This window comes from Scylla paramamosain, chromosome 16 (genome assembly GCF_035594125.1).
Source record: "Scylla paramamosain isolate STU-SP2022 chromosome 16, ASM3559412v1, whole genome shotgun sequence".
NCBI classification, from domain to species: Eukaryota; Metazoa; Arthropoda; class Malacostraca; order Decapoda; family Portunidae; genus Scylla; species Scylla paramamosain.
Window position 1 is genome coordinate 10287501 of NC_087166.1, and position 17500 is coordinate 10305000.

The 17500-nt window shown below is 40.3% G+C and overlaps 1 protein-coding gene and 1 long non-coding RNA gene across 9 annotated transcripts in view; one reads left to right on the forward strand and one right to left on the reverse strand.

Moving 5' to 3' along the window:
• LOC135107993 (sodium-dependent nutrient amino acid transporter 1-like) overlaps window positions 1-14707 on the forward strand; it is a 22675-nt gene extending 7968 nt beyond the window's left edge. For 2 of the 6 annotated variants that reach the window (XM_064018512.1, XM_064018513.1), the window contains exons 2-15: window positions 415-628; window positions 1989-2096; window positions 3106-3276; window positions 4244-4328; window positions 4956-5175; window positions 5910-6045; window positions 6475-6609; window positions 7426-7529; window positions 8429-8615; window positions 8952-9128; window positions 9802-9901; window positions 10563-10736; window positions 11880-11974; window positions 12483-14707. In XM_064018512.1, the coding sequence (XP_063874582.1) occupies window positions 584-628; window positions 1989-2096; window positions 3106-3276; window positions 4244-4328; window positions 4956-5175; window positions 5910-6045; window positions 6475-6609; window positions 7426-7529; window positions 8429-8615; window positions 8952-9128; window positions 9802-9901; window positions 10563-10736; window positions 11880-11974; window positions 12483-12587 (1842 nt within the window). In that variant the 5' untranslated portion in view covers window positions 415-583 and the 3' untranslated portion in view covers window positions 12588-14707. Of the gene's footprint in view, window positions 1-414; window positions 629-1988; window positions 2097-3105; window positions 3277-4243; window positions 4329-4955; window positions 5176-5909; window positions 6046-6474; window positions 6610-7425; window positions 7530-8428; window positions 8616-8951; window positions 9129-9801; window positions 9902-10562; window positions 10737-11259; window positions 11975-12482 lie in introns of those variants that run through there. The other 4 variants (XR_010272084.1, XM_064018514.1, XM_064018515.1 and 1 more) reach the window with 4 other exon arrangements.
• Window positions 1-17500, reverse strand: part of LOC135107994 (uncharacterized) — a 38501-nt gene that overhangs the window by 4594 nt on the left and 16407 nt on the right. Inside the window, exons 1-5 of one of the 3 annotated variants that reach the window (XR_010272088.1) lie at window positions 15462-15668; window positions 11818-11963; window positions 6456-6632; window positions 4209-4316; window positions 3088-3395 (exon numbers count right to left, since the gene is read on the reverse strand). This is a non-coding gene — a long non-coding RNA (uncharacterized LOC135107994). Of the gene's footprint in view, window positions 1-3087; window positions 3396-4208; window positions 4317-6455; window positions 6633-11817; window positions 11964-15461; window positions 15669-17500 lie in introns of those variants that run through there. The other 2 variants (XR_010272086.1, XR_010272087.1) reach the window with 2 other exon arrangements.

Below are 17500 nucleotides of genomic sequence, written 5' to 3' on the forward strand. Positions count from 1 at the left end.
GGTCACTCGTTTACTATACTACAACTAAACAATCGTAAAGTAGGAGGCAAGGATAGGTCAGATGTTGTGTAGAAAAATGCAGAAGAAATTAATGTTTTATAAAAAGAAATGTAGTTTCTCGAAACGAAGACAAGACTGCTAGACTACGTATCTTTCGCACCTACTGAGAGAGAGAGAGAGAGAGAGAGAGAGAGAGAGAGAGAGAGAGAGAGATTCCTCATTCATTTATAAGAAAGGACGACCGCTGCTCTTTTTTTTTTTATATACACACGATGAATTAAAACAACGTAAAAACGGTGAGATGAAAATGGAGATAAGATGAAGTTGAAACTTTGTTCTTCCTTCATTGATCCAAACAAAATAATTACAGCAATTTCTTAACAACGAAGACAACTACTTATTTTCTTCCCACAGCAAATAAACTGAAAAACACAGCTTCACACCAGTCCAAAGCCAACCCACTATTCCCCTTCCCTTCGAGCCCAAGCCACCGCGATTACAGAACACCGGAAGGATGGCAGGGACGCTAAACTTTCCCTTCCCATGACAGCCTATCCAATCTCTCGCCCTGCCCAGGACAGACATGAAGCAGGATACAGGTCTTCTCCGAACCCAGAAACGAAGGGAGGTAATACTTTTTTTATCGTTCATTTATTGGTTTGTATTACAAGCCTCGTAAACGCTTCGATCAAGGAAGGTGTTTATAAACTTGTGGAGATTCATCGGGTTCTCGCTCTCGTTTTTTTTTTTTTTTTATCATTAACTTGTAGAATCTTTGTTTTTCGAACTGAATGGATTTTTTTTTTTCATTAAATTGCAGAATCTTTGTTTTTTTTTAAGGTTTTATCACTAACTTGCAGAATCATTATTAAACTATCATTGGAATCATACAAAAAAAAAGAAAGAAAAGAAAAGAAAACCCCGCTAACTTCCATTAGAACCTGCTAACCTGAGATAGAACAGGATTCCGAAATGTTATCGAATGCGGTTCTTTCATGTTGTGTGTGTGTGTGTGTGTGTGTGTGTGTCAGATCGTCACTTTATCGTACCACCGTCACGCCAAAGCTCCTGACAGTCTGAACAAGTGGCGTCTATCAACTTACATATAATTAGCCCCAGTCCCCACCCGATTACCGTTGATTTCATACATCACATAGGAATATTCCTGACTGTAGGCGGTCATAACTCCCACACTCCCTTATCATCTAATTCCCATTAGCCCCTTCCATTAACACCTTTGTACCTTAGTGTGCTATGCCTTGGTATCATCGTATTTGCACATTTTGACTATGTCCTCTACACTTCCTCCTCCTCCTCCTCCTCTTGGAAATGTGAGAGGGGAGTGACTAGGTATTGGATTTGGATACGAGAGAGAGAGAGAGAGAGAGAGAGAGAGTAGGTAGGTGACGGATTGGATGAGAGAGAGAGAGAGAGAGAGAGAGAGCTACTGTACCATTCGCTTTCTCCCAGGATTTTCATTAATTCAAGGATATACTAATTATTGTCTCCTTCCTTCTTCCTCATTCTTTAATACTTCCCTCTTTTTACTTATCCCACACTCCACGACTCTGCCCACTCATTCGTTTACCATTACCTCATTTACCCCCGCTTTTTCTATTTTTTTATACCTGATTTCCTCATTCCCTCATACGTTCCTGTACTCATTCCTCACTTCTCCTAAACTCTTTTCTCCTTCATTCTTTTCCCCTCACCTCATTCACTACTGCTTTTTCTCTCATTTCTTACCTACCTCCTCTTTCCTTCATATTTCTCTTCCTTTACTCATCCACCAACTCTTTGTCCTACCATGTAATTGCTTTTGACTCAGCTCCTTTCAACTTCCCATTGCTACCTATCTAACTCATAACTGCTTTTCCCTCCCCATTCCCTGCCCATCTTCCCACTTCCTCTGCTTTCCCTTCCCCATTCCTGCCTATCTAACTCATTATTGCTTTTTCCTTCCCCATCCCTGTCTCATGCCTTGACAGAATGAAGGGAGAGGGAACCATGCCAGCTATGGAGGGACGGAACAGGATGGTGGGATGGAACAGGGCAGTGAGATGAAGGTAGAAACATCAGTGACAGAAGCAACATTGGTAAGTTTTGATTAAATTTTTCTTTTTCTTCTCTCTTTATATTTTTTTTGTTTCTTTATCTCCTCTTTCCTTCTCTTCTTCTCTAACTTTCTTTCATGTTTACTTCTTATTTATCTTTCTTCCTTCTCTCTCTTTATCCTTTTTTGTTTCTCTCCTCTTTCCTTCTGTTTCTTTTCCTTCCTTTTATGTTTACTTTTTTATATTTCTCTCTTCCTTCTCTCTATCCTTTTTTTTGTTTCTCTTCTTTCCTTCTCTTTTTCTCCTTTAACTTTTCATGTTTAATTCTTATTTCGCTCTCTTCCTTCTCTCTCTCTCTCTGTCCTTTTTTTTTTTGTTTCTCTCCTCTTTCCTTCTCTTTTCTCCTTTTCCTTTCATGTTTACTTATTTCTCTCTCTTCCTTTCCTATCTCTTTTTTTCTCTCCTCTTTCCTTTTATTTTCTCCTTTTCCTTTCTTTCATGTCTACTTCTTACTTCTCTCTCCCTTTTCACTTTATTCCTCTTTTTTTACTCTCTCATATTTCCTCCTGATATCTAATTATGGAGTTTAAATTTTTTTATAAACAGTTTTAGAGCATGTAAACTCAGTGCAATAGTCCATAAATACTTACTGCCTTACAAATAGAGTCCAAGAAATATTGGGCAATGAATAGGAAAAAAAGATATAAAAATGTTCCTAATAATGTAATTTTGATTTATGAGCAGTTTCAGAGCATATAAACTCATTCAATAGTTCATAAACCATGCACAAGTGAATCTCTTTGGACCTCACATCCTGAGATGCTTCTGCCCACACCTCCACTACTTTCAAAAGGCTCTCATTGAAAGTAGATGGGCTTTTAAGGGTACTTTAACAGTTCTAATGACAGATTAACAAGTTTTCTACATTATTAATAGGAGAAACACCCTTGACAACTTGGCTGATCACCTCTGTGACCTTGGAAAATAGTGGTGGTGAGAGAACAAGGTGTTTCTGAATACAGGCCTATCATACCTCATCACTTGCTGTCAGGACACACAGGAGGAGCGACAGCAGTGGTCAACCCCTACTGAGTTCCTCCTTGCCTGCATCACCACGTCTGTTGGCCTGGGCAATGTCTGGAGGTTCCCCACGACTGCCTTTGAGAATGGTGGGGGCGCCTTCCTCATCCCCTACCTGCTGGTCCTCCTTTTCATTGGCAGGGTTTGTAGATGTGTGTGTGTGTGTGTGTGTGTGTGTGTGTGTGTGTGTGTGTGTGTGTGTGTGTGTGTGTGTGTGTGTGTGTGTGTGTGTGAATGATGTACTATGCTGCTACAACCTTCCTGAAGTAAAGAGGTTGGACTGTTAGTTATTTTGGCTCTTGTGTAAGTAAAGAGGTTGGATTAGCTGGTTAATCTGGCCCTTGCAGAAGTAAAGAAACTGGGTTAGCTAGTTATTTTATCAGGATTATCTCTCACTTCTTTGTCATTCATAAGTATGATTCTAGTACAATTAATAATGTCTGTGATTGCCTAATTACTTAATTATACCAATTATGGTAAAAATTTCCATTCTTCATATTTCATAAATTTAAGCAAATGAACAAACAAATGTAAAGTATAACATTTAGAAATACAATGAGAATGAACAATGCACTCCTGATCTAAGGCATTGCATCTATGAATGGAACAATTTCTGAAGCCCTTCTGTGCTGCACCTCCATTACTTTCAAAAGGCTCTATGTAGTTGAGCTTACACAGGTTTTTAAGGGTGCTTTTACAGTCTTACAGTTCTAGTGACAGGTTAACAAGATTTCTACATTATTAACAGGAGAAACACTCATGAGAACCTGGTTACTCATCTCTGTGGCCTTAGAAAATAGCTGTGGTGAGAGAGCTGAGTGTTTCAGAATATGAGCATAATGACTATATTCTGAAACCTCTGCTCACACCTCTACTACTTTGAAAAGTTCTAGATGAAGCTACACACACTTTTAGGAGTGTTTTTTTTACAATTCCAATGACAAATTAATAAGTCTCCAACATTATTACCAGGAGAAACACTTTTGAGAACCTGGCTAATAATTTCTGTGGCCTTGGAATCATAGCAAGAGCAGAACATATCTGAACACAAACCAATATATTTCTTTACCTTACCTTGTCTTACTTTTCTCCTGTTTTCCATCACACAGCCGCTCTATTTCCTGGAGCTGGTGATGGGGCAGTTCTCCTCGTCTGGCAGTGTGGAGGTGTGGAGGATGGTGCCTGCCATGAAAGGTGAGCCATACATTACACAAAGAGAGGGTGAGGCATGACGGGTGAAGGAAAGTGAATAGAGTTAATGGGTGAAGAAATGGAACAGAAGTACTAAGAAAAGGAATGGAGTAGGGGTAAAAGGTGAGAGAAGGAAGCAGGGATAATGAATAAAGGGAGGAAATAGGACCACTGGGTGATTAAAAATAGTAGTAATGGGTAAAGGGAAGATAACAGGGTTCAGTGTTATGAGAGGGAATAGGAATAATGGATGATGAGATGGAACAGGAAATGAGTGATGAGAGGGAATAGGAGAAATGGGTGATGAAAGGGAAGAGAGGTAATGGGTATGAAAGGGAAGAGAGGTAATGAGAATAGGGGGAGTGAGTGAAGGAGAATGGAGAATGGATATATGGAAGGAATAGGAAAGAAGAGGAGATAGAAAGAATGTGAGAAGTATGTTAAATACTTTATCATTACATTGCAGTCCCTCTCTCCCTGTCTCTCTCCCCCCTCTCCAAACCACATTACAACTCAACATTTTAACAACTCTCACTCAATCATCTCAAGAGAACCTAACAACATAACTACAACCACACCTCATCCAACACATCACAAGACCCTCCCTCAGGTGTGCACTGTCTCCTTCAGGTATTGGCTATGGTCAGATCATCGCAGCCTGGTCTGTGGTCACCTACTTTTCCTACTTGATGGGGCTTACTGTGTTCTACCTGATTGTGTCCTTCTCTGAGGTGCTTCCCTGGTCTGTGTGTGATGAGGCATGGGCAGATGAGAACTGTGTGGATGCCAGCTTCAACTACACAAGTAACAGCTCTGCAAGTTACCAGTCTTCGTCAGAGCAGTATTATTTGTGAGTCTTGGTTTGGTGTCTTGTTTACTTGTAGATATCTTGTAGTTTTGGTTACTGGTATTATATGTGAGTCTTAGTTTCCTGGGCTTGGTTTGGTGCCTTGTTCACTTGTGGATATCTTGTACTTCTAATTAGCAGTCATCCTCTTGTAGTATTATGCGAGTCTTGGTTTTCCTGTCCTTGGTTTGTTGTCCTGCTTGCCTGTTAATATCTTATGGTTCTTGGTCTACTATGGGTTTTTCTTTTCTGTGTTATAGAACATCTATATATTTTACTGTTCCTTGTTTTCAGAGTGGCATATAAGATGTTTTTTTTACTCTTTCCTTCCTGCATATTTTGATTTTTTTCTTCAAGTTTCAAAACATTCTTCTGCTTTCTTTATGGACCACATATTTTACTGTTACTTGTTTTCAGAGTGGTATTAAGACTTTCTACTCTTTCCTGCCAGGATGTATTGATTTTCTCTTGCTGTACCTTCAAAACACTCCTCTGCTTCCTGTTCTCCATGTATCACCTCTATTTAAATGGACTTCTTGTCTCTCTTTCCACAATAACCCTTCTGCTTGCTCCTCTTCTCCACATATCAGCTTTATTTCAATGCTCTTTTTGTCACCTCTCTCACTCTCTCTCCAGTAACTCTTCTGCTTCCAGTTCTCTCTATTTCAGTGCACTATTTATCATCTCTCTCTTTCTACAATAACTCCTCTACTTTCTGTTTTCTCTATTTCCCATAGTAACTTCGTGCTGCACTTCAAGGCAGACATAAGTGACGGCATTGGTCTCCCTGACTGGAGGATGACGCTGTGTCTCCTCTTTTCCTGGTCGGTGATCTTTCTCTCACTAGGCTGGGGTGTCAAGTCCATTGGGAAGGTGAGACGTGTGATGAGATGCTGATTTGACCACACCATTTCAGTTCTGTGTAACAAATTTCACTACACCTCACTTTTTCTCTCTAACACTACACCATCCCAATTCTTCTGTATGACAAGTTTCACTTGATTTCAATTGTTTACTCAAACCTTCTTTGTAACAAATTCCTCTACACCACCTCAGTTCTGTGTAACAAATCTCACTATACTACCTGTTCCCTATGTAACAAATTCAAAGGCTGTTCATTACTTATTCCTGTCCAATGAGCAACTACACACACACTGCTCCTCCAGGTGGTGTACTTCCCAGCACTGTTCCCCCTGACAAATGTGACCACAACACCTCAATTCTTCTCCATGTAACAAATTCAAAGCCTGTTCATTACTTACTCCCACTCAACAAGAACTCACCTAACCTGTGCCTCCCCAGGTGGTATACTTCACGGCGCTGTTCCCCTACGTGGTGCTGGTGACGCTACTGGTGCGGGGTGCCATGCTGCCGGGTGCCACCACTGGGATGCTCTACTACATCTTCCCCCAGTGGAGGCGTCTCCTTGACCCTGGTGTAGGTCTGACCTCACCCTCACCCTGTAACAGAACATTTTACTTCGGTCAACAGCACAAATGTTAGGACACTTGTATTAGGACACTTACTCACATGTTAGCTGCATGCTTAAGTCAGCAGCACACTTAGCACATAAGAAAATAAGGGAAGCTGCAAGAAGTCATCAGGCCTACACATGGCAGCCCACTAATGTTAGCAGCACATTGATGTTAGCAGCACACATTCATATACCCCTTCATTGCTAAGTAATTCTTCTCATAATCCTTTGCAACATTTTATAATTCCACATCCAAAGAAAATAAATACAATAATCTTCCTGAGTCTGAGCAAACCATTATTTTCAGCTCTGACAAAAATTAACCTGATTCTCTCTTTTACAAGTCTGAGCAAACAATACAAAACTTTTTTTTGCAGCACTGACAAAAATTAACCTTTTATTTTCTTTTCTCTGAGTCCTAAGCAAACAACTTTTTACACTGCTCTTACAAAAATCATCTTCCTATTTTCTTTTTTTCTATTCCAAAACAAAAAGTTATACAGCACTATGAGAAAAATTGACCTTTTTTTCAAGTCCAAGCTAGGAATTTTTATCACATTTGCAAAAATCAACCTTATATTTTCTTTTTTTTTTCTCCAAGCAAACAATTTCTTACATCACTGAATATTTATAATCATAGCAGTGACAGAGCTAAAACCAAACCATTTGGTGCATATAATACACATCCATCTGTCCCCATAACTTAACCACTATTTCACAATACACCAAGGGAAGTCACACACACATGCCCCACACCCTCTCACCACTCTCTCACTCAGGTGTGGTATGCAGCAGTCACTCAGGCCTTCTTCAGTCTCTCCACAGGGTTTGGTGTCATTTGTCACTTGGCATCTTATAATAACTTCTTCCATGATGTCTACAGGTACTACATCTTGATTGGTGGTGGTGGTGGTGGTGGTGGCAGCAGTGTTGATGGTAGTGATGGTTGTGATGTACCCTTTTTGATTGTTTTTTATGTTTACTTCTGTTTTGTGTGTTTTGGTGTTGGTTTTTCTTAGTGCTGCTTGGTCTTAATGATGCTGTAAGGGTGGTGATGGTGGTGGTGTATCCTTTGTTTTCAGTGTCTTATGACATGTTTCCTCTCATTTTGTGTGTTTTGGTGTTATTTTTTTCTTAGAGGGCTGTTTGATCTTCATAGTGCTGATCTTGGTGGTGCTGTGTTGGTTGTGATGGTGGTGCTGTATCCATTGTTTTCACTGTTTTTATGAAGTATTTCCTCCTGTTTTGTGTTTCAATATTAGATTCTTCTCTAGGGAATGCTGGTTGGGTTGGGTGCTTGTATGTAATGTTTGAGTGGACATAAATACAAATTTGGAGCAATGATTTCTTTTCAAGTTATCAATAGCTTTTCTGCCTTTCTATCTTCTCTTGTCCATCACTTTCTTTTGGCTGTCACCTTCTTCTATCCATCACTGCTGCTTGTCCATATTCTTTTGTCTATGTTCATGTGAGACAGAGGTCTTATTAATATTTATTAGTTGCTTTTCTTCCTTTCTATCATCTCTTGTCCATCACTTTCTCTTGTCTGTCACCTTCCTACTGTCCATCACTGCCACTTGTCTATATTATATTTTGTGTAAGGCAGAGAGGTCTTAAAAATTTATCAGTGTATCTTCACTTGTCCATCGATCACTTCCTCTTGTCTATAACCTCCTACTGCACATCACTACTGCTTGTCAATATTCTTTTGTTCATCTTCACGTGAAACAGAAAAGTCTTGAAATTTAACAAAGTATCTTCTCAGCCATCGTATCTCTGCAGGGATGCATGGATTATCAGCATGGCAGACACCCTCACCTCACTCCTTGCTGGGTTCACCATCTTCTCCATCCTCGGTAACCTCGCCTTCCAACTGGACACTAATATAGAACATGTGGTGCGCAGTGGCAGTGGTCTTGCCTTTGTGTCCTACCCAGAGGTCCTCGCTAAGTTTGAGTGGGTCCCTCAGGTAAAGCAAAAAGAATAATAAAGCCTTCTAAAGCCTTCAGACCTCAAACCACCTTAATGTACCCTTTCTTACTAAGATTACAGACAAGAAGCAGACACAAGAAGACACACTACACTGGGACAGGATGAGTGATATTAGCCCTGGTAAAGAAATGGGGGATGAAAGCCTTCCTACCTCAAAGCACTATAATGTAGTAGTACACCTTCCTTTTTAAAAATTTAGGCAAGACAGAAGGAAGCACTAGGATGGGTCAAGATAAGTGATATTAACTCAGGTAGGGAAATTCAGACAGGAGCATTCCAAAGCCATCCCACCTCAATGTTCCTTCCCTCACAGCTGTTCTCTGTGCTGTTCTTCCTGATGATGTTCACCCTGTGTGTCGGCTCCATTCAGAACCTCACCGGCTCCATCATCACCATCATCACCGACCAGTACCCAGCTAAAAGCAAGTTTGCCATAACCTTTGGCATCTGTGCTGCCAACTTCCTCTTCAGCCTCACCTATGCTACACCCGTCAGTTGATATGTGGTTTTTATTGTTATCTTATTGTTTTCCTTCTTATATTTCTCTTTTGCTAAATTAATTGTTTTTCTTTTTATTTCTCTTTCAGTGAATTCTTTGTTTTCTAGTTTACTTTCAGTTGATTAATTGTTTTTCTTCTGCTTCTCTTTCCATTTGATTTATTTTTCCTGTCCTTTTATTGTGCTTTATTCAGTCTTTGGTTTACATTTCTTCCTTCTATTCTTCCCTCTTTCTCTAATATTTTTCTTTTCCTTTTACTTAATTTGTTTTTCTCCCATATTTCTTTTCTTTTATCTTATGGTGGTTTATTTGGTATTCAGCTTACTTTCCTTCCCTCTTTCTCTTTCAGTTGATTTATTTGTTTTCCTCTCATATTTCTTTTCATTTACTTTTATAAGCTTAATTCAGTCTTCAGTTTACCTTTCTTCTTTATACTCTTTCCTCTTTTTCCTACAGTGGATTTGTTTTCTTATATTTTTTTCTTTTATTTTATGTTGCTTAATTCAATCTTCAGTTTTCTTCCTTTTCATTCCTCATTCTCTCTTTCCTCTCAGTCTCAAATATACCACTCCCTCTACACTCTTCTCTCACCCTCATATATACCACACCTCACCCATTGCTTCCCCTCTTCAGTCATCCATTAACTCTGCACATCTTCCCCCAGGGTGGCCAGTGGATCTTTACTCTAGTGGATTACTTTGGTGGCAGTTTCATCATCTTCATCCTGGCCATCTTTGAGACAGTGGCAATCACTGTTGTCTATGGTGAGCTGGTCTGCCTTATTACTATTGGAGTTCCTGTCCTGTCATGTGGATTTAGTTCATGGTTTAGCTTTGGTTAGTATGCCCATTGTCAGTAAATAGATAGTTATTTAGTCCTTTTCATTGTTTTAGTTGTCCTTTGTTAGCTTTCTTAGCTCTGTAATAGTTGTTCAATAGGAGAAACAGAAGAGAGAAAATAGGTTAATTTTATCTTCTTATGTTACAGAAATATTTATGAGAGCTTAGTACAAAATTGCTGTTTGTCATCTTTTGTTACCCTTCCTAGCACTGTTCACAAGGAGAGGCAGGTGAGAAAAAAGAAAAAACAAAAAGTTAACTTTGTCTCCTTACACTACAGAAATATTTATGAGAACTTGGTACAAAAATAGCCAGTTGTTTAGCCCTTTTCATTGTTTTAGTTATTTCTCATTAATCTTCCTATCTCTGTGATGGGTGTTCACATGAAGATACAAGAGAGAAAAAGAGAGAAATATTATTAAGTGATTATTCAAAGCTTCTTAAATGTATCACTAACTTCACCTAAATGTCTCTCAAATTAACTTTGCTTAAATGTCCTTCGCTAGCTTCACTCAAATGTACGGTGTCAGCTTCACCTGAATGTCGCGTCTCTAGCTTTACCTGAGTCTCCCCCTCCCACCCCCAGGCCTCAAGAATGTGCTGCGGGATGTCAAGTTCATGCTCAACAAGGATCTGGGCATCTACTGGAGGTTCTCCTGGTACTTCTGTCCTGTGGCACTGCTGGCTATCCTCATCTACAACATGCTGTACCTGTGTCTGCCCACGCTGGAGGGGAAGCCTCTCCCTGAAGCTGCCTATGGTAAGGGCTCTCCTCCTTTCTGTATCTGGCTATAGTGGTCAAGTGTTTAATTATTTATATATTTATTTATTTATAGATTTGTTTTTTTATCAGTTGCTATTATTTATTCAATTAAATTTCTCTTCTTTCAATCTGGTTTTAGTGGTCCAGTGTTTTGTTCATTATCCATCACTGTCACTGTCATGTGTAGGTTATTTGTGTGAGTTGGCATTATCATTTCCATCCTTTCCTGCATTTTTATTAGTTGGCAATATGATTGTTCTAAAGGTCTGCAGGTTGTCATTGTCATTCTTTTTCATTAGCATCACTATCACTATTATCACAGAATATTTGTAAGCCCTCACCATCATTCCACTTACCATCAATCACTGCCATTAGAATATTTGCAAATAATCACCATTATTCCACTTCATCATCACCATCACAGGATGTTTGCAAGTCATCATCACCATCACTTTTCAATAGCATCAATCACTATCATCACTGAACATTTACAAGCTGTCACACTCTTTCCTCACAATAGACAGTTAGGACATGGGATTCACCACCATCACTGCCTGAGGATTGTAAGGGTGAAGGTGATACAAACTGTTAAATATACATGAAAGAGTGTGTTTTCCCCAGTAAATGAGAAGAAAACAAAGGAGGAGGAGAGAAAAGAGTAAGGAAAAGAAGAGAAAAGTAAGGTGAAGGAGGAGAGGGAAGTTTAAGGAGGAGAAGAGAAAAGAATTAGGAGGAGGAGAGAAGAGTAAGGAGAAGAGAAGAGAGAGAAAAGAGTAAGGAGAGAAGAGTATGATGAAGAAGGAGGAGAGAAAAGATGAAGGACAGAGAAGAGGAAGGCAAAGAAGGATGACAGAGAAGAGTAAGATGGAAGAGGAGGAGAGAAGAGTAAGATGAACAATGAGGAGAAAGGAAAGTGAGAGAAGAGTAAGAAGAAGAAATTTTGGCAAGAGTCATGAATATTTGCAGTTAGGTTTCTCTTCAGTGAATTTAAAGATGAGGAGAAAGAGACAGAGAGAGAGAGAAGATTAAGAAGAAATTTTGATAAGAGTTAAGAGAATATTCATAATCAGTATCTCACTGGTACAATGGAGTGATGTTCTTCTTGCAAGCTTCTCCACACACTCTCTCCTCCCTCTGTAGCCTGTGGGTGGACCTTAGCTGCTGTTGCTATCAGTATGGTCCCAGTATGCCTCATAACCACACTCTACCAGGCAAAAGGAGAGACTTTCATTGAGGTGAGCTGATTGTGTGTTTATCTTGTTGGTTCTTCTTATGTTTGCCATTGAATCTTTTCCTTTCTTTCTCCAATTCCTGCTTTTCTAGTCATTCTGTCAAGTGAGATAGTTTATGTAATGCTAATCTTACTGTTTCCTGTGTGCTAATCATTCTACTTTCTCTCTTTTTTTTATTTTCTTTTCTTTTCTAATCATTCTGTAAGGTAAGATGATTTCCATTTTGTTATCTTACTGTTTCTTCATATATCAATAACAGTAACTACTATACATGTAACAAAAGTAGTAGTAGTGGTAGTAGTAGTAGTAGTAGTGGTAGTAGTAGTAGTAGTGGTAGTAGTAGTAGTAGTAGTAGTAGTAGTAGTAGTAGTAGTAGTAGTAGTAGTAGTAGTAGTAGTAGTTTGTCTTCTAAGTTAACTAAGACAATAACCATAAATACTATACAAGATACAATGACCAGGAGTTTGTAAAGTTATTCAGCAAGAGAGTGACAGTTCTTTGCTTCCAACAGAGACTGAGGAGCATATTCAGGCCTGCAGAGAACTGGGGGCCCAGGAAGGAGGTCCACAGGAGGGAGTGGGAGAAGCTGCAGTGTGAGGAGAAACAAAGGAAATGACACATCAGGGAACTGCTTGTGGGGGACAGAAATGAGGAAAGTGGACAAAAAATGGACCAAAAATACTCATGAATCATAAAGGACAGATATGAAGAGTGACAAAGGAGAGAAAAAATTATTCATGACTCAGGAGGGAAAGTGAAAGTAATATAGAATGAATGTGAGGGAAAATAATGAGAAAAGTGACAAGAAATAAGTGTTGGAGGAAACAGAGAATAAACCAGAGGAGAGAAATGAAGTGATATAGAATGAAAGTGAGATAAATGAGAGAAGTGATAAGAAATAAAGTGTGGAAGGAAACAGAGAACAAATCAGAGGAGAGAAATAGAGTGATCCAGAAAAAGAGAAGTGAAAAAAAGTGAGTGTCAGAAAACAGGATAAATCAAGGAGACACACTAAAAGGATACAGAATGAGTGTAAGGAGGAAAGACAAAAGACATGATAAGAAATGAGTATGGGAAAACATCACAGTATAAACCAGAGGAGAGAGAAAAACAATATAAATAGATAAGACAAATGATACTGAGAGAACCAGAAACCAATTAAAAGCATGGAGAAAAACCAGTTGAGGGAAGAAGATGAAGAGGAAGACAGAGTGAGATGGAGGGATAGAATTACGGTAAAACTGCAAAAGATGGGAGTCACTGAGGAAGATGCAAAGGACAGAAACAGCTGAAGGAGACTCATACATGGGGCTAAACCTTGATTCAGGGGAAACAGCAAAAGAAGATACTGAGAGGCCATCTGAAGGCTATTAAACTCTTGAAAGTATCCCTTTGAAAGCATCCACACTAACTTACAGCAACACAGTATTCAGTTCAGTGCACAACAGTCTACCATGCATGAAGACTAGTGAATGAGAGGTATAGCCAATGCATCCCAGGTTCAGATCAATTTCTCAGTGCTTTCAAGACACTCCAAAACTGGACTGACTGAGAAAACACCCCATGCACACTTAATTAACTGGCTGTCATAGTAGTTCATTGGTATTCAGGCTAATACCACACCAAGGTTACTGCTGTCTCATCTATACAGATCTGTCTATGAAAAACAATCTAACCTAGCTTAATATTCATTGGTCTAATGTCACCAATCAATATGCAATGGCCAGCATCTGTGTCTGATGTGATATATATATATAGTCAAGATCACTGGCCTTGTATTCCAGCCCACCACACCAAAAGTGATCTCACCTCCCCATCTTGATTTGTGCCTGACATAATACACTAGTGCAAAGATTGTGGTATGCAGGACTCCCTCTCCTCTGCTGCCTTACATGTGGGCTGAGGGAGAGCATGTGTTGGCTTATGCATGGGGCTCCCTCTCTTCCTCCCCCTCCTTGCCTCCTCACCCTCTCTCATGCTGTTACCTTGTTCTCTCATACCAGACATCCAATCTTCTTCCCTTTATTTTCTCATATTCTTTCCTCATTCTCTTTTCTTATCCATGTTGTCTTTTCTCTCCCCTTCCTTCACCTCATCATCTTTCTCTTACCTTGTCATCTACCTCCCTCTAATGACAGATAATCTTTCTTCTTCCCTTTTATCTCCTTATCTATGGTGCCCTCTTTCTTTCCTTATTTTCTTTCCTTATCTGTCTTATCTCTACTCTTTCCTCCTTTCACCTACTCTCCTTTTCCTTTCCTCCTCTCACCTCATCTTCCCTTCATTTCCTCTTATCCATGATGCTGTCTTCCTCCTCATCTCTTTCCTTATTTATCTCCTCACCTTGCCTCCCTTCATCTATCACCTCTTTCCTTTTATCTCCTTTTATCCATGATGCTATCCTCTTCTCCTTATCCTCTTTCCTTATATACCTCATCTTCCTTTCCTTCTCTCACCTCACCCCTTCCCTTCCCCTCCTCTTATGGTCTCTTCTTCACTCTCTCCCTTATCCACGCTTCCCTCTCCTCCTCCTCCTCCTCTCCCCTTACCCTCCAGCAGACACCCACCCATCCCTGGCTTCCACACAGAACAGGTGACGTATGTAATTAGCACCAGGCAGGTTATATGATTCGTGGTGTATATTTATCTATTCAGTCCTATGTGGTGTGTTATTTGTACTGTTGTTATTGTTGTTATAAAATTGAGTGAATGGGAAAAATTAAAGGTTATTAATGAAGATTGGGTTGTTTAGCTAGTCATTATTATCATGTCGATCTTTCTCTCTTAAATATGTGATGGAATGATCCAGATGTTATCACACTGTTTTTCTTCACTCAGATTTGCAATGCATTAATCCTGTGACCTTCAAAACGCCCGCCTTTCTCTTTTCAAATTCATGATGCATTAATTCAGACATCATTTTTCATCACCGTCGTCGTCATCCTTGTAGCCAGAAGTCTATGAATCATAATCTAATAACTTTTTTTTCCTACCGTAATTTATTAGCCAATATTCAAAACATCATAATAATGTCTTCTTTAATCAATGAGCGAAAGCAGAAATTCTCAAGAAACTGAAATGCAAGAAAAAAAAAAAAAAGGAATAATACGAAAACTAATAAACTAACAATCTCGATGGTGCAAAGGCTACGAATCCGTGAGCCCTGGTTCGAATCCTGGCTGGGGACACTCGGCGCACGGCTCACCCAGCTGCCTGTCCCTGCGTCGGGTCGATAATTTGGTAACAGGGGACAACTGTGGGAGGTTAAAAGTTGAGACACGGATATCCCAGTTGCCCTGTGTCCCGGGTAAGTATGTCCTTATGAGATGGAAATGAGCACTTATGATCCAAACTACACATGTAACTACTAAACAAACCACCAGTCATAACAACGCGACGAAATTACCTAACATTTACCTTCTACAAAAAGTAACGCCAAAATTTTACACCCGCACTTGCCCTAATTAACGTGACCTTGAAATGCACTCACCTGGAGGATGAAAACGCGCCCACAAACATGCACACCCACGCACGCACACCCATGGCCTCTCCCGTGCACGCCTTCAGAGCAAATGACGAGATAGGTTTGTGTCTACCCATCGGCCCTTCCTCCCCTTCCACCTCCTCATCCTCCTCCTCTCCTCCCTCCTCCTTTACCATCGTTACCTTGTTTTTTGTGTCCTCCTCCTCCTCTTCTTCCTCCCTTCTTTCGTTCCCTTTTTCCATTAATTATTATCTAACTTTTTCCTAACTATTCTCAGTATCACGCAGAAATGAATCATAAATTCAATGTGTGTGTGTGTGTGTGTGTGTGTGTGTAGCCAAACAAACAAATGAACATCAGTATAACTTTGTAAAATGATTATTTGATGTCTGTCTGTCTGTCTGTCTGCCTGAGAGAGAGAGAGAGAGAGAGAGAGAGAGAGAGAGAGAGAGAGAGAGAGAGAGAGAGAGAGAGAGAGTCTATACCCTTACCAATCAACAAAACTGAAACTTGAACCACAGAACTTAGAACCATAGAACCAGAGAAAACCACGAAAAACCTAGAACCATACAACCCTGGAATTCTGGAACCTAGACTCACAAGAATATGGAACCACAGAGCTTAGAATTATAGAACCTGGAACCGCAGAACCAACACAGAACTACAGAACCACCACAAAACCACATAACTAGCACAGAATCACAGAGAACCACCACAGAACTAACAGAGAACCACCACAGAACCAACAAAGAACCACCACAGAACTAACACAAAAGCGCAGAACCAGGACAGAAGCACAAAACCAACACAGAACCAACACAGAACCACAAAACCACCATAGACCACAGAACTACAAAACCTAGAACCATAAAACTTAGAACCATGAAAAAAATAGAACTACACAAAAAACACAAAACATAAAAAATGAACAACAACGAATAACAAATGACAAACACGAACGCTATTACCACCACCATCACCACCACCACCACCAGCACTAGCAATACCAGCAGCAGCAGTAGTAGTAGTAGTAGTGGTAGCGGTGGTGGTGGTGGTAGTGCCCTGGGCTGGAGGGACATCAAAGGGAGGACAATTTGGAATGCTAAGTGAGGCGCCCTCGCAAAGGCATCGATCTCTGGGCGAATGTGGAAGAGGAGGAATACGCGAGGATAAAGGAAACTGGGAACTGAGTGGGGGGGGTTGGAGAGAGAGAGAGAGAGAGAGAGAGAGAGAGAGAGAGAGAGAGAGAGAGAGAGAGAGAGAGAGAGAGAGAGAGAGAGTCATCAAAGAGGGAAATAAAACACCTGAGATGAGTTGCGCACTTCAAAGCTACGTGGAAATTGCCATCTCCTGTATGTGTGTGTGTGTTTGTATGTGTGTGTGTGTGTGTGTGTGTGTGTGTGTGTGTGTGTGTGTGTGTGTGTGTGTGTGTGTGTGTGTGTGTGAGTGCACGTGACAACACCACTGAAATAACAGAAAAATGGGTAGGGAAAGAGAGGGAGAGAGAGGGAAAAATTGAGAGAGAGAGAGAGAGAGAGAGAGAGAGAGAGAGAGAGAGAGAGAGAGAGAGGGAGGGGGGATTGGGAAGAATTATATATATATAAAAAAAAAAAAATAATAATAATAGTGCCACCACCATCATCACCACCTTCCCCACCCTTCCCCAAGCCTACCCCAACTTCCCCCCTCCTCCCAACCCCACAACATCTTCATAAACTTCCAGAGATAAAGTTTTATATCACTCAGTCCCTTCCCTTTGCCACTTCCTGCCGCCTCCTCCTCCTCCTCCTCCTCCTCCTCCTCCTCCTCCTCATTTAGCAGCAATAAGGTGTCATATTAATCTTCTTGCTGATTAGAGAGAGAGAGAGAGAGAGAGAGAGAGAGAGAGAGAGAGAGAGAGAGAGGGAGGGAGGGAGGGAGGGAGGGAGGGAGGGGGGTAGTATAACAGATCAATACAAATCCAGGTAACAACTTATTTTACTGTTGAGTCATTAACAGGTTGTAAATTGTATCGTAATTATGTAGTTCGTTAGTGGTAACTTATT